Source organism: Bos indicus x Bos taurus, chromosome 23, assembly GCF_003369695.1.
Source record: "Bos indicus x Bos taurus breed Angus x Brahman F1 hybrid chromosome 23, Bos_hybrid_MaternalHap_v2.0, whole genome shotgun sequence".
Taxonomy (NCBI): Eukaryota; Metazoa; Chordata; class Mammalia; order Artiodactyla; family Bovidae; genus Bos; species Bos indicus x Bos taurus.
In genome coordinates, this window is record NC_040098.1 from 46,241,864 (window position 1) to 46,264,755 (window position 22,892).

The 22,892-nt window shown below is 46.2% G+C and overlaps 1 protein-coding gene across 2 annotated transcripts in view; it reads left to right on the forward strand.

The window, feature by feature from the left end:
* Positions 1–22,892, forward strand: part of ELOVL2 (ELOVL fatty acid elongase 2) — a 49,440-nt gene that overhangs the window by 13,046 nt on the left and 13,502 nt on the right. For both annotated transcript variants that reach the window (XM_027524288.1, XM_027524289.1), the window contains exons 2-3: positions 15,736–15,799; positions 21,592–21,779. In XM_027524288.1, coding sequence (XP_027380089.1) covers positions 15,736–15,799; positions 21,592–21,779 — 252 coding nt within the window. The remainder of the gene's footprint in view (positions 1–15,735; positions 15,800–21,591; positions 21,780–22,892) is intronic.

Genomic DNA, 22,892 nt, shown 5'->3' on the forward strand with positions numbered 1-22,892 from the left:
GCTGGGGAGAGACGCTCGTGTGTCCTCTCAGGAGGCCGTGGGGAGGGACTCTGAACGCCTGCACGCAGCAGCTGTTCGCTCTCTCTAACTGCTAACTTAGGCAGTGCTGTCTCTGCGAATATTCACGTTGAATATCCCTTGGGTCCTTTTCCTGTGTTATAACTCAAACTAGAATTTCATTCCTCTCCTTTTACACTACTGCACTTCCTCTTCTAATTTTTTGAAAAAGGACCATTAAAAAATTTTTTTTTTAAAGACATCACTGTTGAGATAAGCCTAAATTCAAGAAGGGACATTTCTCCTATGACATCACTCCCTCTAGATGATCCAAGGGTGATGGTGGAGAAGAGACACAGACGTGACAGTGTGCTGCTCGGTGGGGGCCTGAAAATGCAGGGAATGAATGAACACCTGTTAAGCGTCTGCTTCGGGCGCAGGCCCATCATAGATGCTCTCACAGATATGACATCCGCTAAGCTTCACATAAGTTAGGATACTTATTTTATAAATAGCAAAGATGTTACTCTCAGATGATTATCTTGCCCAAGGTTATACAACTACTTAGTGTCAGAACCAAGACTAGAACCCTTGTAAAACTCCCATTCTTTCCAAGGAACCACCCTGAATGCCATGCTGTCTCCTTTAACATAACCCCCCCCCACACAAGACCCAGGATTGGCTAAAAATAATCACCAGCTGAGTGGGTGGCAAGAAGGCACAACATTCCTCTAAGCAGAGGGTAGTGGTTCATCATTTATTAGCTCATGGAAGTTAGACAAGTCGCTTTACTTCTCAAAGCCTCACTTTCCTGCTCTGTTGAAGGAGGTGAAAATACCTATTTTATAGAGTAGCTGAAAGAATTAAGTGAGATAATAGTATCTAATATCCCCAATAAATACAACAGCTTATTCCTGATAAACACATTCCATTTTCATTTATTACTGCAATTATTATTATCTGCGTGTGTGCTGTGTGCTCAGTCGTGTCCGACTCTCTGCAACCCCATGGACTGTAGCCTACCAGGCTCCTCTGTTCATGGGATTTCCCAGGCAAGAATACCGGAGTGGGTTGCCATTTCCTCCTCCAGAGATCAAACCGATCCTAGGAGATCAAGCCCATGTCTTACCGACCCAGGGATCAAACCCACGCCTTAAGTCGGCAGGCAGATTCTTTACCACTAGCACCACCTGGGAAGACTATTATCATCTAGTTTCTATAATGAAGAAATCAGTGATATTGGAGGTAATTCTGAAATTAGGAATTCCTCATTATTTTAAAATTCAAAAAACTTTTTTTTTTTTTTTTAATCTTGCTTCCTGACAGCTGTAGGTAACTAATGAAGGAGAATGTAGTGCTTTCTTTATGAACCAGTCAGTAAGTAAAAAGAAGGAAAGGAGAACCTACACCCATTTTTACAACTCGTAGGCAGTTCTCTGCTGATGGAAGTAGTTACTCTGGGCTGAAGCCATTCAATCACAGATCAGCCTGTTCGTTGCCACCAGCTTCTTGCCAAGAGTAAAATCTATAAAAAGTGGCCAAACTGAAGAGTCAGATAAATGTAAAGTTAAATGAAGCTGGAGCTTATCAGAGCAGCCACCGCAAGGGAGGTGTATAGCCTTCTAGGGCAAGAAGCTATTCTATTCCAGAGTTAAAGCGCTACATCCAAATCTAAGGCAAAACCAAATCCCCAAAGAGATTAAACAACTCATACACTACATTAAGAAGCTCCATAGTCATCATTTAGTTGATGGAAGAGAAGAGAAATCTGTGTCGGTAGATTCTCCCCAACAAAAGTCCAAATTCAGCCCATTTGGAGGTATGGTATTGGAGGAAGTTTTTAGGCACAGGCAAAAGGAATTGGTTATATCAATGGAAATTGGTTACTCCTATTCACAGTAAGGTAATAGTTCTACCACATTCTGAAAATGTTCACTTCTGAAGGCTCTGTATTCTACAAAGATATTGACAGACTAACTGGAATAAATCCAGAAGAGAAAGCTGAAGAAAGCGAGGGTCGAGAGTGCCTGTCACGTTTGTGGATGGGTGTCTGATAGTTTATGAATTAATGGGAGGAGGAAGAAGGGAGCAGGAAAGGCCAGACAACAAAGTTGGGAGTGAGAGCAGGGAAGGGGAGTTTACTGAGGCTTTTGGAAGAAGTGATGGCTTGGTGTGAAATGTCAGGTATGTTCAGGGCTCTCAGGTGAAAGGAAAACGGTCCTGGTCGTGTGTGATTTTAGAGAGAACTAGGACTGGTGGGTAACCGTTGGATGGAGAAAGATTTTTAACCCAAAATAAGGAATGGTTTCCTAAAAATGAGAAACACTCTAAAAATAGACTGTGCTACCTTGCCAAGCAGTGAGAAGTGTTTCTCTAGAGGTTTTCCAGTTGGGTGGGTGGGTTTCTATCAGAATTATTGTGGAAATCAAGCATTTCCGACTTCGGCTGCAAAGTTGAATTAGATGCCTTGATTTTTCCCCCCATGTTTTGTAAATGAGGTTCACGGCCACAATACTTGTTGGTGCCGGTTTCCAGGCAAGAACTGGGTCCCTTAACTCGTGTTCCAGTGCTTTCTGCCACATGAAGATGGTTGCTGACTTTATAGGGAAGCAGTCATCTTTACTAAGTGGGTAAATAAATGTGTGGGCATCTCCTTTAAGAGATCTCAGGGAACTGGGAAAGCCCCTTCTGGGAGCTTTAATTAATACATGTGTAACATTGAGTCAGTCCTACATTCTGACACTCTGCCAAGTGCATGCAAGTTACCCTTATGAGACTGACATGAATATATTTTATCCTAAAAGATTTTATCCTAAGCTAAAATAACTATTGGAAGGACTGATGTTGAAGCTGAAATTCCAATACTTTGGCCACTTGATGTAAAGCACTGACTCATTTGAAAAGACCCTGATGCTGGGAAAGATTGAGGGCAGGAGGGGAAGGGGACAACAGAGGATGAGATGGTTGGATGGCTTCACCGACTCAACAGACATGGGTTTGGGTGGACTCTGGCAATCGGTGATGGACAGGGAGGCCTGATGTGTTGCGGTTCATGGGGTCGCAGAGAGTCGGACACGACTGAACTGAACTGAAAATAACCATTGCTGTCATGGAGTTACATAGCTTTGTCTGTGAACATATTTAAGTGACTCTATTAGGAAATTCTTGAGATTGAAGGAATAGCAAGCTAGAATAAGTCCCTGGTAGCTCAGTCTGTGAAGAATGTGCCTGCAGCACAGGAGACCCAGATTCAATCCCTGGGTCGGGAAGATCCCCTGAAGAAGGAAATGAAAATCCACTCCAGTATCCTTGCCTGGAAAATCCCATAGACAGAAGAACCTGGTGGGCTGCAGTCCACTGGGTCACAGAGAGTCGGGCACGACTGAGTGACTAACATTTAGGCTTATAAACAGTTAGGTGAAAATCGGGCTCCTCCTCACTCAGAAGGAAGAGAGAACCCGGGGAAAGCGTGTGTGTGTTGTAAGGTTTTCCCTTTGATGTTAGCAGCTGCTGCCTCATGCTGCGTGTCCTGGTGGGCTTAAGAGCTCTATTTTAGTGAGACAATGGACACGAAAAAAATAAAATGCTTCCATTTCCCCACAATTTCTAGCTTGTCTGGTGAAGAAACCAAGGAGACTTGCTATTTAAGAATCAGCTGCTTGGTGGCTGTCCCAGAGATCTGTAATATAACACCTAACCCGAGTCCAGGATTAACGTGGAAGAGTTGGCTGGTCCTTGGTGTTACAGCCGAGAAGGATTGCTAAGGATTTCCCACCACGTGCTGCTCAGCTGAAGCTCGCAGCCCAGCCAGCGTCTTCTGACCTTTTCGCCCAGCCTGCTGCTGGCTGCGGTGGTCTTTCCATTTTCAGCCTCCGGGCTGTTTAAAAGCCATGCAAATTAGTTGGTCAGACTTTCTTTAAAACAACAACAACAAAGAAAACCAAACAAAAAAAACCCTGTCTAACATCTCCTCCTTTGACTTTCCACGTTTATCTAAGTCCAACACCCATTTTCACACACTCAGACTGGGGAGCTTTTTCTGTCTCTTAAGTCTCTAGAGTCCAAGTTGGGCTACAACTTGAGAAATAACTAGAAACAACTAGAATCAAGAGAGGTCACCAGTGAAGTTCACATGCTCAGCATCCTGTGCCTTCCTAAATAGAACTCTGGAATGTTGCTCACCCCAGTTCTACTGCCCAGAGGTGGTACCCGTTAGCATTACTGAATTTATCTTTTCTCTTTTAAAGACTGGGAGGGAAAACACTGTGAGCCTTTTATAGCTGCTTTAGCTGGGTTGGGAAGATCCCCTGGAGAAGGGAATGGCTACTCACTCCAGTATTCCGGCCTGGAGAATTCCATGGGGTCACAAAGAGTCAGACACGACTGAGAGACTTTCACTTCTTCAGGCATGTATTCACTTTAAAATATTTCTTCTACTCTATTAGAAGTTACATGGCAGATAAGCATTCAAAAGGCCTTGCTTGCATAAAGTTAAACTAAAAAATTACTGAATGAAAATGAGTGAAGTAACCCAGCTTGCCAAAGAAACGAGTCAGTGTTCCTCTGAAAGGCTGTGGATTCAGTTTCACCGACTTCAGTCCTGTATGCCCAGTTCATTTCCAAATTACCTGTTGGGCCAACATACTTCAGACACTGGCACCATACATGAAGTTAAACATATTTTTATTTAGTTATAAAGTAAATCACTGTGTTTTATGTTGATCTCCAGTAGTAGCTTCAAAATTCTTATATAGGCAAAGAAGGGGACGGCTGTCTTAATTGGAAGAATAGATAGAGGGTGGGGACCACAGAGGAGGGCTTGAAGCATCTGTTGCTTAGCACTTTAAAGAAAATTGAGAAAACACACTACAAAATACTTTCTATTCTCCACTGAATAGAAATGACTTGTCAATAAGATTAAGGATAATGAGCCTTCTCTGGTGGTCCAGTGGTTAAGGCCTTTCCACTGCAGGGGACTGAGGTGGTCTGGGAACTAAGATGCCACCTGCCATGAGGCTAAAAAAAAAAAAAAAGATTAAGAATGGTAATACTTCATAAAAGTGCTCATCTAACAGGATTCAAAACAATAGCTTGGGAAGAACTAGGAGAGATTTGTGATGCAATGCTGTTTTAAATGGAGAAGGAAATGGCAGCCCACTCCAGTGGTCTTGCCTGGAAAATCCCAGGGACGGGGGAGCCTGGTGGGCTGCTGTCTATGGGGTCACACAGAGTCGGACACGACTGAAATGACTTAGCAGCAGCAGCTGTTTTAAAAAATATGGGTGTCAGAGACTTATATTTATGTAATTTTCTTTATTTTGACATGGTATCTTGGCAGAAATAATTGGCTTAGCCATGCATGATGTATAGTTATAATCATTGTATCTTCTGCCTTATCTCATCTGTCAAATAGATAATACTTCTCACTGCTCTCTTCTCTCCACACCCCCCCATAGAGTTGTCTTGTTTTTATCCTCAGTGCAGTGTTTTGGGAGACAGTGTTGGCCTGATGGTTGAATGTTGATTGATGACATTAATTAAGGTGACATCCAGAAGGTGCTCAGAATAACATGAGGTACCTAAAATCAGTGTGTAAAATTCTGACGTCATCATAAATGTCAGTTCAGTTCAGTTCAGTTCAGTCGCTCAGTTGTGTCCGACTCTTTGCAACCCCAAGAATCACAGCATGCCAGGTCTCCCTGTCTATCACCAACTCCCGGAGTTCACTCACAGTCATGTGCATCGAGTCGGTAATGCCACCCAGCCATCTCATCCTCTGTCGTCCCCTACTCCTCCTTCCCCCAATCCCTCCCAGCATCAGGGTCTTTTCCAATGAGTCAGCTCTTCACATGAGGTGGCCAAAGTATTGGAATTTCAACTTCAGCATCAGTCCTTCCAATGAACACCCAGGACTGATCTCCTTTAGGATGGACTGGTTGGATCTCCTTGCAGTCCAAGGGACTCTCCAGAGTCTTCTCCAACACCACAGTTCAAAAGCATCAATTCTTCGGCACTCAGCTTTCTTCACAGTCCAACTCTCACATCCATACATGACCACTGGAAAAACCATAGCCTTGACTAGATGGACCTTTGTTGGCAAAGTAATGTCTCTGCTTTTCAATATGCTATCTAGGTTGGTCATAACTTTCCTTCCAAGGAGTAAGCGTCTTTTAATTTCATGACTGCAGTCACCATCTGCACTGATTTTGGAGCCCAAAAAATTAAGTCTGACACTGTTTCCACTATTTCCCCATCTGTTTCCCATGAAGTGATGGGACCAGATGCCATGATCTTCGTTTTCTGAATGTTGAGCTTTAAGCCAACTTTTTTACTCTCCTCTTTCACTTTCATCAAGAGACTTTTTAGCTCCTCTTCACTTTCTGCCATAAGGGTGGTGTTAATCTGCATATCTGAGGTTATTGATATTTCTCCCGGCAATCTTGATTCCAGCTTGTGCTTCTTCCAGCCCAGCGTTTCTCATGATGTACTCTGCATAGAAGTTAAATAAGCAGGGTGACAATATACAGCCTTGATGTGCTCCTTTTCCTATTTGGAAGCAGTCTGTTGTTTCATGTCCAGTTCTAACTATTGCTTCCTGACCTGCAAATAGGTTTCTCAAGAGGCAGGTCAGGTGGTCTGGTGTTCCCATCTCTTTCAGAATTTTCCACAGTTTATTGTGATCCACACAGTCAAAGGCTTTGGCATAGTCAATAAAGCAGAAATAGATGTTTTTCTGGAACTCTCTTGCTTTTTCAATGATCCAGCAGATGTTGGCAATTTGATCTCTGGTTCCTCTGCCTTTTCTAAAACCAGCTTGAACATCTGGAACTTCATGGTTCACATACTGCTGAAGCCTTGCTTGGAGAATTTTGAGCATTACTTTCCTAGCCTGTGAGATGAATGCAATTGTGCAGTAGTTTGAACATTCTTTGGTATTGCCTTTCTTTGGGATTGGAATGAAAACTGACCTTTTCCAGTCCTGTGGCCACTGCTGAGTTTTCCAAATTTGGTGGCATATTGAGTGCAACACTTTCACAGCATCATCTTTCAGGATTTGAAATAGCTCAAGTGGAATTCCATCACCTCCACAAGCTTTGTTCCTAGTGATGCTTTCTAAGGCCCACTTGACTTCCCATTCCAGGATGTCTGGCTGTAGGTGAGTGATTACACCATCATGATTATCTTGGTCATCAAGATCTTATTTGTACAGTTCTTCTGTGTATTCTTGCCACCTCTTCCTAATAGCTTCTGCTTCTGTTAGGTCCATATCATTTCTGTCCTGTATCAAGCCCATCTTTGCATGAAGTGTTCCCTTGGTATCTCTAATTTTCTTGAAGAGATCCCTAGTCTTTCCCATTCTGTTGTTTTCCTCTATATCTTTGCATTGATCACTGAGGAAGGCTTTCTTATCTCTCCTTGCTATTCTTTGGAACTCTGCATTCAGATGCTTGTATCTTTCCTTTTCTCCTTTGCTTTTCACTTCTCTTCTTTTCACAGCTATTTGTAAGGCCTTCTCAGACAGGCATTTTGCTTTTTTGCATTTCTTTTCCATGGGGATGGTCTTGATCCCTGTCTTCTGTACAATGTCACGAACCTCATTCCATAGTTCATCAGGCACTCTATCTATCAGATCTAGTCCCTTAAATCTATTTCTCACTTCCACTGTATAATCATAAGGGATTTGATTTAGCTCATACCTGAATGGTCTAGTGGTTTTCCCCACTTTCTTCAATTTAAGTCTGAATTTGGCAATAAGGAGTTCATGATCTGAGCCACAGTCAGCTTCCGGTCTTGTTTTTGCTGACTGTATAGAGCTTCTCCATCTTTGGCTGCAAAGAATATAATCAGTCTGATTTCGGTGTTGACCATCTGGTGATGTCCATGTGTAGAGTCTTCTCGTGTTGTTGGAAGAGGGTGTTTGCTATGACCAATGTGTGACCATCAAAAAAAGCCTCTTTTTTTTCTTCTTCACATACAGCTCAGACTGCATTTTGCCTTTCTATGACTTCTTTTCGTCTTAGAGCCTGCTAACGGTGCTCAGTTTGATTTGACATCTGGATTAAAATGTTAAGGAAAAGGTAGATTTTCCCTTATCTTTTAGAAAAGGCCGTACATGGTGAAGTGCGACGCAACTGTCACTATGACTAATACTTGAAACAGAGAGGATGTGATGAGGCTCTCCCTCAGCAGGGGGAGATGCTGGGGTGCTCAGTAACTCCCGCTTATCGGTTGATTTTTATAGCTTGAAAGGAGGAGAATATAATATAATCTATCCATGTGACTCATAGATGTCTCTTAGGATTAGCAGTACACATCTTTTGATGTTACCATGAATTTACTGAAATGCTGTGGGTATTGTTTTTGAGGTGTTTTTTTTTTTTTTAATGTGGACCATTTTTAAAGTCTTTATTAAACTTGCTACAATATTGTTTCTGTTTTAAGTTTTGATTTTGGGGGCCTGAGGCATGTGGGATCCTAGCCCCCCGACCAGGGATCAAACCCACACCCCCTGCATTGAAAGGCAAAGTCCTAACCACTGGGCTGCCAGGGAAGTCCCTGTAGATATTTTTAGACCATATAGAAATAGAATATAGATGTATAAATAGGTAGAAGACAAAGGTGTGATTATCGCTAAAAATTAGAAATAAAGTCTGGCCCATGTCTTTTACAAGAAACCATTAAAAACATTGCTTTGTTTTCATTTTTGGAAGGATAGCACTTGTACATGCAGAACAGCCAACCTGCCTCCCCTCTGGTCAGCACTTGATAACCAGAGCACATACAAACAGAATCTCCTTTCATCACTGCTGTTAATTGTGAAAGAGCTTCATTCTTCCCCATGTGCCCAAACACAGAAGCTGGTACTGTTCCAAGGTGTCCTGAATACAACTATCTGGCCTTGGGTTAAATCTCCAAGGAGTTTGGTATTCACTCACAACTTCCTGGGGAAATAGAAGTTGTGGTAATCATTGCAAATATCTTGCATCGCAGCCTTAGCAGCTTTCCTGGCTCCTCACATACCCCGTATAGAATCCCTGAATGGCTGTATTTTCTAACTGTGAGATTGACTCTTTTTCTGTATAGCAGATTTCACTTTATACACTTGAAATTAAGGCAAGTTATTTAATAATATCTTTTAATGAGACCAGAATATTATAAAAGAAATAATGTTGGTTCAGTTTTCTTTCCTTATTCTTGAAGAGAAGGTAATAACTTGCAAAACGACTGGCAGGGGAACCTAATATAATTAGGGCACTAATCCCATCATGAAGACCCACCCTCATCAGGTCATCAAAATCTAATTATCTCCCAAAGGCCCTGTCATTGGGGGAGAGGCTTCAACATACCAATATGAGAGAAACAAACATTCAGTTTGTAACACGCAGACTATGCCACTTGTTTTAATTAGTAATTTGAATAAAGGTGCCGAGACTTTAAAAGTGACTAAGCCCAAAGGGAAAATAAATATTTGGAGTTTGCATAATCTTCAGAGTACAAGGTGGGGCTAGAAATGAAGATAAATTCAAAAGGGATAAAGGTCTAAATTCCATTCAAGTAAAAAAAAATCAGTTGTGTAAGTATAGAATGGGTAAAGCTTGAATTTAATAGCAATTAACATGAAACATAATGGCAACCTCGGAGATGGCAATGGCACCCCACTCCAGTACTCTTGCCTGGAAAATCCCATGGACGGAGGAGCCTGGTGGGCTGCAGTCCATGGGGTGGCTAAGAGTCAGACACGACTGAAGGAACTTAGCAGCAGCAGCAGCAGCATAATGGCAATCTGCTCTAGTACTCTTGCCTTTAAAATCCCATGGACAGAGGAGCCTGGCTGACCACAGTCCATGGAGTCGCAAAGAATCGGACACGACTGAGCATGCACACACGCAACATGAGACGTACCTGGAAATGCTTGTTGACAGTGACTAACTGGTGTGAGTGTGAATGCAGGCTTCTGATACTTTAATAGAAATACAGCATCCTGATCAAAAGGGGCCACCAGTTTCTCTGCACTCTTCCTCAGTAGGCCACTTTCAGCATATTGTATTCAGATACAACACATAAAAGGAAAAGTGATTTTATTTCTGTTTCCACAGTGCAGACGCTGTCCAATGGGTTTGTAGAGACAGGTAATTACTAAACTGCCTGTGAAATGTGTGGCCACATAACCAGTGTACAGTTACAGACTCACAGTGTACAGTGAGTGTGAGTTTCACAGAGTAGAATATGCAGTGAAGTGCTCGGTGCTGTGCTCAGTCACCTCAGTCATGTCTGACTCTGTGACCCCATGCCTGCCCAGTTCCCGGTCCATGGAGATTCTCCAGGCAAGAGCACTGGAGTGGGTTGCCATGCCCTCCTGCAGGGGATTTTCCCAACCCAGGGATCGAACGTGCGTCTCTTACATCTCCTGCATTGACAGGCAGGTCCTTTACCACTTGGGCCACCTGGGAAGCCTTGATTATAATCAAAGCACATTTCAAGAGCATGAAATTAGAGCATGGAAAACTTTTAGTTGTGTTCAGTGAAAGCTTTAAAAAAGAAATCTATGGTGATGTCCCCAAACTTTCTTGTATGAGTGACGCAGTACTTCAGGTAGAGTGAAAGTGAAGGATGATGTGATATCGATGGGTGGTCTCTGAAGGCGGGCTCAGGCGTCACCTGGGTGACCCCCAGCACTGCTCCGGGGGTGGGATGCTGGGGGTGTGGGAGGGAATGCTGGCGTGGCAGTGAATGTGGTCAGGTGGGCGGAGGTTAGCTGGCTCTGGGTTGAGGCTCTGTGATCAGGTAGAGACATTTCGGATGCTCTTTATTCTTCTCTGTAAATGCTACTTTCCATATGGAATCATTTCCCACTAGATTTTTTTCCCTAAAGAACAACACCCTTCGCACACCTTGGGGTGTCGTTCTGCTGCTAGAAATTCTCTCACACGTGTGTATGAAAATGTTCCCTGTTTCCCTCTCATTTTTGAAGGCTATTCTGCTCCTCTCTCCTGCTGCCCTGGGCAACCACTGATTTTGTGTCACACAGATAATTTTTTATTTTCTGGAATTTCATGTAAATGGAAGCTGTGTATTTTTTTGGGGGGGGGTCTAGCTTCTTTAATGCAACATCATAATTTTGAGATTCATCAACACGTGTTTGCATCAATAGTTCATTCCTTTATGTTGCAGAGTAGTATTTCATTGTAGGCTATATCACAGTCTGTTTATCCATTGATCCGCCTGTGTTTCCACACGCCGGACCCAGAGTGCAGCTGCGAACTCGGTACCCAGGCTCCGCTCTCACCCTTTGCTCAGAGTTCGTCCTGGGTGACTAACGCTGCCCCAACTCTATACTTCAGCTTACCTTTTCCTGACCCGGTGGGAACTCTGATTTGTTCTTCCGAAGCCATCTCATCCTTGTCTTTTTAAACTGCATCCTCAATAACTGTTTTAAAGAACTCAGAACCAAAGAGGTAATTGTCCTCAGGTTTCTGACCTTCCCCGGTTCGCTTTGCTTCTGTCTGTCAGAAAGGTCACCAGGGGCCCTGGCCACGAGCGTCTCCCAGCTGAGCCTCGTCTCCGTGTGTTTGCTGCTGCTTCCTCTTCGTCTAGACGATGTCCTGGAATCCTTCAAAACTCAACAAAGCGGCAGCTCCTCCTTGGAAGGCTAAATTTATAAGAGATTTAAATGAAATCTAGTATTTTTCCTTTTGTTTCGGGTGTACAGTATAGTGATCTGGTATTTATAGATATTGCAAAATGAACACCACAGTAAGTCTAGTTAACATGAACAGTTACCATTTTTTTCTTGTGATGAGAACTTTTAAGATCTACTCTCTTAGCAACTTTCAAATACTCAATACAGTATTGCTATTATTTTGTAAATTGGAGTATAATCGCTTTACAGTGTTGCGTTAGCTTCTGTTGAACGACAGCGGGAATCAGCCACAGTGGCCTGCTGTTAGTTGCTCAGTCATGTCTGACTCTGCGACCCAATGGACTGTAGCCTGTCAGGTTCCTCTGTCCACGGGATTCTCCAGCAAGAATACTGGAGTGGGTTTTGCCATTTCCTTCTCCAAGGATCTTCCCAACCCAGGGCTCAAACCCATGTCTCCTGCATTGCAGGGGATTCTTTATCATCTGAGCCACCAGGGAAGCCCAGCCAGCAGCCATAAGTATACACATCTCCCCTGCCCCACTCCCCCCAGCCACTCATCTAGGTCGTCACCGAGCACTGAGCGGAGCCTCCTGTGCTGTGTAGCGGCTTCCCACGAGCTGTCTATTTTACGCACGGTGGTGCCAACACAGTGTTGCTGACTGTGGTCACCATGCTGCACGTTGCATCGCTGGGGCTCAATCTTGTTTAATAACTGAAAGTTTGTACCTTTTGACCCCTTCAGCGCTTCTCCCACCTCCCAGCCCCCACCTCTGGCAACCAGCGATCTGTTCTCTGTATCTCGGTTTGGTTTTGTTTCTTTCAGATTCCGTACGTAAGTGAGATCATATGGTATTTGTTTCTCTCTCTGACTTATCTGTTCACCTAGCATCACGCCCTCAAGGTCCACCCACGTTGTCACAGATGGCAGGATTTTTCTTTTTTTTTTTAAAGTATGTTTATTTTTTTTAAACTATTTATTTATTTGGCTGTGCTGGGTTTTCGTTGCTGTGCAGGCTTTTCTCTAGTCGGGGCAAGCAGGGCCGACTCTAGTTTCGGTGCTTGGGCTTCTCATCGCAGCAGCTTCTCTCGTCGCAGAGAGTGGGCTTCAGTAGTTGTGGCTCCCTGGGCCCTCGAGCACAGGCTCAGTGGTTGTGGCCCATGGGTTTATTAGTTGCTCTGCAGCATGTGGGATCTTCCTGGACCAAAGATCAAACCCGTGTCTCCTGTCTTGGCAGGTGGATTCTTTACCACCTTCTTTGCCACCAGAAAAACCCAGGACTCCCCCCGCCCCCCACCTTGGGAACAACCTTCTTTCCCTTTTTATTCATGTAATTATGAACAATATACTCAAGGACGCTTTTTTATGGCTGGAGTGACTTCGCTTTCACTTTTCACTTTCATGCATTGGAGAAGGAAATGGCAACCCACTCCAGTGTTCTTGCCTGGAGAATCCCAGGGATGGAGGTGCCTGGTGGGCTGCCGTCTATGGGGTCGCACAGAGTCGGACACGACTGAAGCGACTTAGCAGCAGCAGCAGCGGCAACATTTCCTTTCTCATGGTTCTTACAGCGCACCGCTGTTAACCCTTCCTATCATACTTAAGAAACTGACCCCTAATTACTGATGACTTGTCTGTTAGCCTATGTGACGATAAGGGCCATGCCTCATTTGACTTCATATGTCAGCATCTAACATGGTGCTGATACATGGTAATGTCCAGAAAATTGGTTAATAAATCATGAAGTTAATGACAAAGAATTCATTCATAGTTATCTTTCATTCTGTTTACTCTTCCTGTCTTCTCTTCTTAGCTTTTCTTTTGTTTCTGTTTTCCTCCACTGTGACTGAATTTCTGAAAGATAATAGAAGTAATACAAGCCTTGTGACTTTCAGCATTGTATTAGATCTGCTGACACTGGAAGATGGATTTTGAATGCTAGCAAACAAACTGGGAAAGTTTAAGCATTGTGGGTAGATGTGGCAATGGAAAAGATTTCGTTGGTGTTTGTTGTGAGGGTGGGTACATCAGCGAGGTTAACCTTCTTTGCTTGGGAATGAGAGGCCTCTAGACAGGTCTGCCCTATTTGGACAGCAGCGCAAATAAAACCGTTTCACCTTGAGATGTTAGGTAACTGACCTTTCCCCAATCTGGAGGTCTCCCAGGATGTCCCTCATGGAAACCAAAGATAAAAACCCTATTTAAAATCTTCCAAAGTGGGTTTAGTTCAGATAGTTGTTTGTTGTTTTTTTTTTCTAATTTATCTATTTATATATTTTTGGCTGTGCTGGGTCTTCATTGCTGTGTGGGCTTGTCTCTAGCTGGGGCAAGAGGGGCTTCTCTGTAGCTGTGGTGCGCGGGCTTCTCATTGAGGCCTCTTCTTGTTGCAGAGCACGGGCTCCAGGCACACAGCCCAGGCTCAGTAGCTGAGGCGTGCGGGCTTAGTTGCTCTGCCGCATGTGGGGTCTTCCCGGACCAGGGATCAAACCCGTGTCTCCGGCACTGGCAGGTGGACTCTTTCCCACTGAGCCACCAAGGAAGCCCAGTTGAGTCTATATACTTTCCATAGAGATACAGTGAAGTAATAAAGGTCCTAATTCACTGGTCAGCAAGTCGTGGGTGCTCATAAATGCTCGTCTTTCATCCTCATCCTCCTCCCCAAGCTGCCTGAGGTTCCCAGAGACCTACGTTTCCTTGAAATTCCCTCCAGATCAATGTCATGAATGTGGGACAGGTGCAGACAGTAAGTGCTGATCACCAACACACACGTCTTCTTTTCTGAGTCTCCTCTGTGGCACTTAGATTTTCTTTGAGAATAAACTGCGTTTGACTGCACACCAGCTGTTGATCAGGGAGAATGTTCTGCGTGAACTTCCTGACAACCATCCAGGAAACTCACTTGCTGTCAAAGACCAGTCCACTCACCTGAAATCCTTGTCAGAGTTCCCTTTCCTAGGAACACTGTGCATTGTTCTTCTCTTCCTACCTTTCCTGGAAGGAGGTGCTCCAGACCTTAGCAGCAGGGGAAGGGAACACCTGAGCAGGTATTCTGAGCGGTGTGATGGCACTCCAGCGTGAAGAGGGGCCAGCAGCCAGTTTATCAGCCACCCGATGCTCAGCAGAAACTCTCCAGTCCCACCCTGAACCCACTAAAGTGGCGGTAATTAATTTGGGGTACCCTAGTGACACTATCTATTGTAATAGTAAATGGATGCTAATGTACTGAAAATGTTTTGAAAAACAAAACATAAAGACAATGGGAAAAATAGCCATAGTACCTAATTTCCTTCCTTGAAAAATGAGTTGTCTTTGTAGTTTTATGTTTAGCTTTGTGAAATACAGTTCAGCTGAATTTTTCTTTAATATTAGGTTGTGTCCTGTGGGTGTAGACTCTCCCTGTGGCTTGCACACAGATATTTCACACATCCTGCGAGTGTAGACTCTCTGTGGCTTGCCCACAGACGTTACGTGCATCCTATGGGTGTAGATTGTCCCTGTGGCTTGCTCAGACATTATGTGCGTCCTGCGGGTGTAGACTCTGTGGCTTGCATACAAACATTATGTGCGTCCTGCAGGTGTAGACTCTCCCTGCGGCTTGCACACAGATGTTATGTGCATCCTGCGGGTGTAGACTCTCCCTCTGGCTTGCACACAGATGTTATGTGCATCCTGCAGGTGTAGACTCTCCCTGTGGCTTGCACACAGATGTTGTGTGTGTCCTGCGGGTGTAGACTTCCATGTGGTTTGCGCATAGCCCAGGAACTGCAACGGTAGGAGTTGTTTGTGGAGAAGCTTCTACTTCTCTAAGCATCCTCAAAGGACATGGGACAGTCAGTCACCCTTCAGCGTTTGAAGGTTCCAAACTGTCCTCCAGGACTCCTTTTACCTAAGAAATGGAAAGAGAAACTGTTTCCTTCCCAGTCCTTACAGGCTGGTGATGGTGAGGCCGCATCCCTGGTCCACCTCCCGTAAATCTCCGCAGTCAAAAGTCCCCGAGGCCAGGACCCTTGGATTCTGTCAACCGTGTGTTGTTGGCAGTGGTTCATTTTGAGAGATTCCAGAAGCATCTGCTTAAATCATTTTTTCTTTGTCTTTTCAGGAGCATCTAAAGGCCTTTGATGATGAAGTCAATGCTTTTTTGGACAATATGTTTGGACCTCGGGGTGAGTGAGAACTTGAGAACTCAATGTGGAAGGAGCACCGTCTAGTTAGAGAAGAGGATGGTGCCCTTGCAGGTGTCTGGGGAACAGTCTGGCGCCTCCCCTGAGAGACCTGCCGCCCCTCCCCCCAGGGCCCCTCCTCCCCTGAGAGACCTGCTGCCCCTCCCCCCGGGGCCCCTCCTCCCCTGAGAGACCTGCCGCCCCTCCCCCGTCCCTGCAGGGCCCCCGCCTCCTGCCCTCCAGCCTCTCCTGGGGGCAGGAACACAGCCCAGTGCCATCCGTGTCTCTGGTCCCTCCGCGGCTGCCATGGTGGCAGTCCTTTCCTTCCAAGCCTGCTTCTTCCTCTCTTCCCCTCCTCCACCCGCCTCCCACATCCTCACACACGGTCTCTCTGCCCCTCCCTGTCGGATAGACTCCCTCTAGACACTCTGGGCTTTCCCTGCCCAGAGCCACGGTTCAGACTCCTCAGCTCCCAGCCATCCGGAGGGTCCTGGTGGTTCATCCATCACCGCCCACTCAGACCACAGGGGGCCTCCTGACGTGGCTGCCCTTCCTCATCGTCTGCTCAGTGGCAGCTGCAGTAAGACTTCAAAAGCCTAAGTCATATTGTGCAGCACTCTAGCTTAAAACCCATCAGGTCTTCCCTGCGTCCTCAGGATAAAACCCAGCTCCTCGTGGACTACACAGCCCTGTACTGTCCGGCCCCAGCTGTCCACTCTCCCCATGCTCTAGACATCTTTTCCTTCCTCTGAGTGTAAAATTCATTCCTATGCTGCTGCTCCCCAGCACGGTCAGCTCCTTCTTACACTGTCAGATGTCCGCTTAACCGTCCCCTCCTCAGATAGCCTTTCCCTCACCAGGACGGCGGAGATCTGCCCTCAAAAGCAGCGACTCTTAAACCTCTCATTATGCTCTGTTTCAGCTTCTGTTTATTTCCTTCATGCACTTGATTAATAGCTCTTTCTTCCATGAGGACAGGACCCATGACTGGTATCTCCACGGTGTCTTAACGGTCCTAGGAACCTATTAGACACTATATATTTTGCAAATAAATGAGGAAAGTCTCAAGAGCATGCTTTTGTTTCCCTTGAGCCTTGCTGGTTCACAAAGCTGGAGAATTTACAAGTTGTCTGCTCAGCATTAGGGGGCGGGAGGAGAGGGAAATGAGGTTTTCCAGTTTCTCAGAATCTTTAAATAGAATCATGCTGGGACACAGGCTGCGTAAACTGTCCTGAGCGTGGCCACTTGCATAGTGTTAGTGAGATGCTACTCTGATTGTAGAGAGCTTTCAAATATACTCATCTGTGTATTCACATTGTCTTTGGTCTTCGTTTTGTTTTCCATTTCCTCCTTGTGATGACGCCGTGGGGCGGGCAGAGTGGGATGTCGGTCGCTCGTAGCCCGCTTTGTGTGACGTGCCCTCTGCGGCACTGCTGTAGCAGGCAGTGTCGAGGGCATGGCACTCCAGCAGGCACACGGGGCTTCCGGGTGACGGGCCAGCACGTGACGTCTCCACCAGAGACTTAACAGGCAGTGTCTGAGCCAAGGTCACACTGAGCTTTGGCATCAGTGAGGCCACTGTCACCTGGAATTACGTGGACAGGAGCAGTTAAGGACGGGATTGCAGTTGTTTGCTCAGTTTGGGTCATTTTTATGGAAATTTCCTTTGCTGCGAGGAGACTGTGAGGTTGACAGTTGACCGCTGATCAGGTGACGTCCGTGGTGACAGGAGGCTGAGCCTCCCGGCCGGCAGGCACCCTCCTCTCCCTTGAGAAGTGGGTGGGCTGAAATCGTGTGGCAAATCCCCTGGGGAACCGACAGGCGTCCCCAAGCCTTTTCCGGCTGTACCCGTGCCATGTTGGCACCATCCAGAGAGATTGTTCTGGGCAAATACCTGACCCCGCTGCAGAGTTAACGTCTCAGGTCCCAAAGACGATGATTTATAAGTGCTCGGTCCTGAGTTTTGGTTAGGGCAATTGTGAGCCTCCCTAACAACCATGGCCATTGTTTACAGTACTGTGACACAAGACAGTCACAGCCTTGAGCACTGCATCACGTACTTGACCTGTCGGCGGGCATGCGTTTGATGACTGTCCCCTTCACCGCCACACTAAGCAGCTGTAAGTTACGAGTGAGACTGAGTAGAAATACAAGGTAGTCTCACCTCTCAGAGTACACTGGCTGGGGCCTGAAACCACAACCTCTGAGACAGAAAGCGCGGAAGTCAACCGCATGTGTTCGTTTCCGGGGCTGTCGTAGCAAAACTCCCACAGACTGTGCGGCTTAAGACAACAGCAGTTCATTCTCTCCCTGTTCTGGAAACACGGTGTCAGCAGAGCCTTGCCCGCCCTGCGCTTCCGGGAGCGCTCTGTCCACACCTCCCGCTCAGGGCTTTCCGGCCGCTGCCCTGGAGCTCCATCGCTCCATCACCCCTGTCTCTGCCTCCGTCTCCATGTGGCCTTCTCCTCCTGCACCTCCCCTTCTTATCAGGACACAGTTCCCTGAGCAGGGCCCACCTCACCTGGTACAGCCTCATGTTAGCCGGTTTGTGTCTGCAAAGGCCCTATTTCTCAGTAGGACCACATCTACAGAGACCAGGAGTTTGGACCTGAACACACCTTTCTGGGGGACACTGTTTAAACTCAATACCATAAGCAGAGGCAGGGTAGGGTTTAGTGCAAGTTACTTAACTGTTTTACTCAGTTTTTCTCTATTGTAAACCAGAGATAATTCCACCTATAGGATGGAGTTATCCATCACCTTGACTGTGGTGTTGGCAGCACAGGGGTTTGCATATGAATGGCACCCCACTCCAGTACTCTTGCCTGGAAAATCCCATGGACGGAGGAGCCTGGTAGGCTGCAGTCCATGGGGTCGATAAGAGTCGGACACGACTGAGCGACTTCACTTTCACTTTTCACTTTCCTGCATTGGAGAAGGAAATGGCAACCCACTCCAGTGTTCTTGCCTGGAGAATCCCAGGGCCGGGGGAGCCTGGTGGGCTTCTGTCTATGGGGTCGCACAGAGTCGGACACGACTGAAGTGACTTAGCAGTAGCAAACTCATCGGATTGTACACAGGAAAAGTGTGCAGGGTTTTTTGTATATGGCAGTGACACCTCTATATAGCTGTTCAAAATAAGATCACCTATATAATTAGATTGTTTTGAGAATTTTAAGTTAACACATATAAAAGGCTTTAGGTCTGTGTGTGGCACAGAATCAGTGCTCAGCAAATGTTCATTATAAAAACAGTGCTATAGCCACACGGGCTTCCCTGGTGGCCCAGATGGTTAAGAATCTGCCTGCAATGCAGGAGACCTGGGTTCAATCCCTGGGTCAAGAAGATCCCCTGGAGAAGGGAACCCACTCGAGTATTCTTGCCTGGGAAATCCCATGAACAAAGGACCCTGGCAAGCTACAGCCCATGGGGTCGTGAAGAGTAGGACACGACTGAGCGACCAGCACACACACTATCGCCATGATAACATGCAAACTGTAAATTGATCACTGTTTTGTTACACTGAAGAGTTGTAGTTATGGAAGAGCAGTGGGAAGTGGCTTCCCTCAGAGGCCAGGCCCTTGACGTGGGCCTTGAAGGACGCGCAGGCTTTAGATGTGGAGGTGGACATTAGGAAGTGGCACGGTGTGCAGACCTCAGGACAGATGGTTATGAGCCCCTTGTGCAAAAGATAACTTGTTACCTGCAGGAACGCTGCCCTTACCTTTCAGCTCCGTCACAGATGTGGGAAGTTCACAGCATCAGTGATGCCACAGAGCTCGAGAAGGCACTTGGCTCATAGAAACTGTGCTCTGCAGGACGGGATGTGGAGAGCCCGGGGCTGGGTGGGGTGGCAGGGAGCAGAAGGGGAACTGGGGCTCTGGGGACCAGAGGGATCCCGGAAAGGGAGAACCCAGCTCCAACAGCTCTGTTTACAGAGATCGGAGTCAGTGTGAAGTTCTCATAATTCTGGGCCAAACCATTTTCTCTCTCTAGACTACAACAAAAAGGAGCAGAACAGAGAACAAAAATCACTTTGTGCCTCCAGTTATTTTCTAATTACTGACTGTATTATAGTTCTATTGTGTATGTTTTCTTTAGGTTGTTTTTTTTAATAGTGAAAACTTTTATATTTGGAATTAGCTAGCTGGACTCCGTTTCAGTTCAGTTCAGTCGCTCAGCTGTGTCTTGATTCTTTGTGACCCCATGGACTGCAGCACGCCAGGCTTCCCTGTCCCTGACCAACTCCCAGAGCTTGCTCTAATTCATGTCCATTGAATCAGTGATACTGTCCAACCATCTCATCCTCTGCCGCCCCCTCCTCCTGCCTTCAGTCTTTCCCAGCATCAGGTCTTTTCAAATGAGTCAGTTGTTTGCATCAGGTGGCCAAAGTATTCGAGTTTCAGCTTCAGCGTCAGTCCTTCCAATGAATATTCAGGACTGATTTCCTTTAGGATGGATTGGTTGGATCTCCTTGCAGTCCAAGGGACTCTCAAGAGTGTTCTGCCACACCACAGTTCAAAAGCATCAATTCTTTGGTGCTCAGCTTTCTTTAGAGCCCAACTCTCAGTTTACATGATCCCAATTTTGTTGGCAACATCCAAGCATCATAGTCCGGAGCCAGTCAAACATATGCCTTCTCCTCTCCATCAGGCCTGATCAGGGTGTTGACCTTGGCCACGTCAGCATTAGAGGGCTTCTCCACAGCCTGTTGGATTGGGCGCTTGTTGGCCTTGACACCCACAGTGGACACCCGTGTGGTGTGGTCTTCTGTCTTCTTCACGGCTGACTTGGTGGTGAGGGGGAACTTGACGATGGCACAGTGGTCCAGTTTGTTTCTCTTGGGGGCGCTCTTCGAGAATGTTTGAGCTGCCTCCTGAGCCACAGTGTTCTGGGCCACTGGAAGGTGGGTGACGTCCGGTCTTTGTTTGTGGCTGTGGATGCCTTTCAGCACAGCTTTCTTGGCCTCAAAGCCTTTGCTTTGCTTTGGCTTTAGGAGGGGCAGGGGCTTCCTTCTTCGCCTTTGGTGCCATCTTCATGAAAAGCTTCTTCAGGTTTGTACGTGTTCACTCTCCAGAGTGAGGGACACTTGCCTCCTGGCTGTGCGTACTCTTGGTCCACGATCAGATTTGGATCCTTGGTTTGTTTCCTGTTCTCCATTCCAAACCCTCAGCTCCAAGGCTCGTTCCAGCCTCTCGCCCTCGCCCTCCTGTAATCCCGCTGCCCTGTTTGGACCAGCTGGACTCTAACCACTCCTGGTTTCTATAGTGATCCTAAGCTGATTCCAGGGGGTGCGGGTGCTAGGAGCTAGGGCGCAGTATGGACGTGTGCTCTGTCCCGCCTCCCAGAGCTGCTCCGTGGAGGCAGCAGCAAGGTGCAGTGACCCAGGAGCTGGGTGTGGATTCACGTCCTGACAGCTGCTGACTGCCCGATGGCCTCCTGCAGGTGCTGACGCTTGCTTAGCCGTTTGTGTGGGACAGCGTAATACACATGCCTGCTGCTTACTGAGCGTAAACACAGGACTCTGCCACTTAGACATCGAGAACGGTCACTTCCCACCTCTCTGATTTGTCACTGCGTGTTCGGCCTAAGCCCTGTTGGCGCCGTGGAACCTTCCTTAACTATTTCAGCCCCACTGGTTTCTTCTTCCGAATGGAACCCGAATCCAGCTTGCTCACGCTGTGGCCCACGGTTCCCTGCTGGGCCTGGTGAGAGACACGCAGCGCACGAGACGGCATCTCCTTACTAAGCACGCAGGGTGCTCTGTGGGATTCTCACTGTGTGTTTCTTTTCAGATTCTCGAGTCAGAGGGTGGTTCATGCTGGACTCCTACCTCCCTACCTTTTCTCTCACTGTTTTATACCTGCTGTCGATATGGCTGGGCAACAGATGCATGAGGAACAGACCTGCTCTTTCCCTCAGGGGCATCCTCACCTTGTACAATCTTGGAATCACACTTCTCTCCGCATACATGCTGGCAGAGGTAAGTGTCCGCAAAACAGTTACGTCTGGCATTCCAGAACTTTCCACGGTTTCTATCAATACTGATCTTTAATATCTCAAGAAGCTGTTCCAGCGTCTGATATTATTCCTTCCACATGGGTGGAAGTCTTTGTTTCTAACTTGAATTTTTCTTACTGTAATTTAGACCTATTTCTTTAGTCCTTAGTCTTTAGTTGTAATTTAAAGTCACAATTTAGATCTAAATGGGCTTAAAGGTCATGTATTATTGTTTTCTCCTTTTATAGATTACCATACTGAGGCTTAGAAAAGTTAAACTGGTTTGCCTGAGCTATTGAGTAACAGTATTTTTTTCAATTAAACATTAAATACAGTTAGTCTGACTGAAATGCAAACATAACATCCCTTAAAGGATGCTCCTCGCATCTCCGGGCCACTGTGTGTCCTGAGGACCACCTCCCGGAGGCCTGGGGTGACATCCCAGCTTGGCTATAGTAGCCTGCATTGCATCATGTCTTCCCTATTCCTTTATAATCTGCCAAACCTGAGTGATTTCACAAGAAAAAGAACAAGTAATGATGGCCCTGCCTACACAGCCAAAGGGTATTTACTGTAATACAAGAGGAAATCTTAAAGTGTTAAATAAACCTCGAGAGAGAGAGAACTAAAACAGAATCTTTTTGGAGAAAAATTAGGATAAAATCATTCATATATATTATAAATGGCTAACAGTGGCACACACATAGCTGCCTTCCTGGGCTCCTTGGATTCTGAATGGAAATAAATTCTTGTCTAAAACAGGCCCTCTCACCCCTAGTTTTTAATCTGTGTTTAATTAGCCTAATAGGCACCATCCTAATGATGGTTAATAACCATCATCTAAAATGTTTTGAAACGCTAATTATGGGACTGGAGGCATCAGAGTGCAGGTGGCAGAGCTTGGGGTCAGGAAGGCCACCCTGACAGCTCTAAAATCACACCACCTGAGTCTAAACGGGGAACTTGCATTTTAGTTTCCCTCCTGGGTCAATTTTAATTTTCTCTTGCGAGAGAGTAATTTACGGGCTTATTCCTCCCTGTGCAGCAGGGAGAGGCACTCTTCCTGGGGCGGGTCTCAGCGGCCACGCCTCTGCAG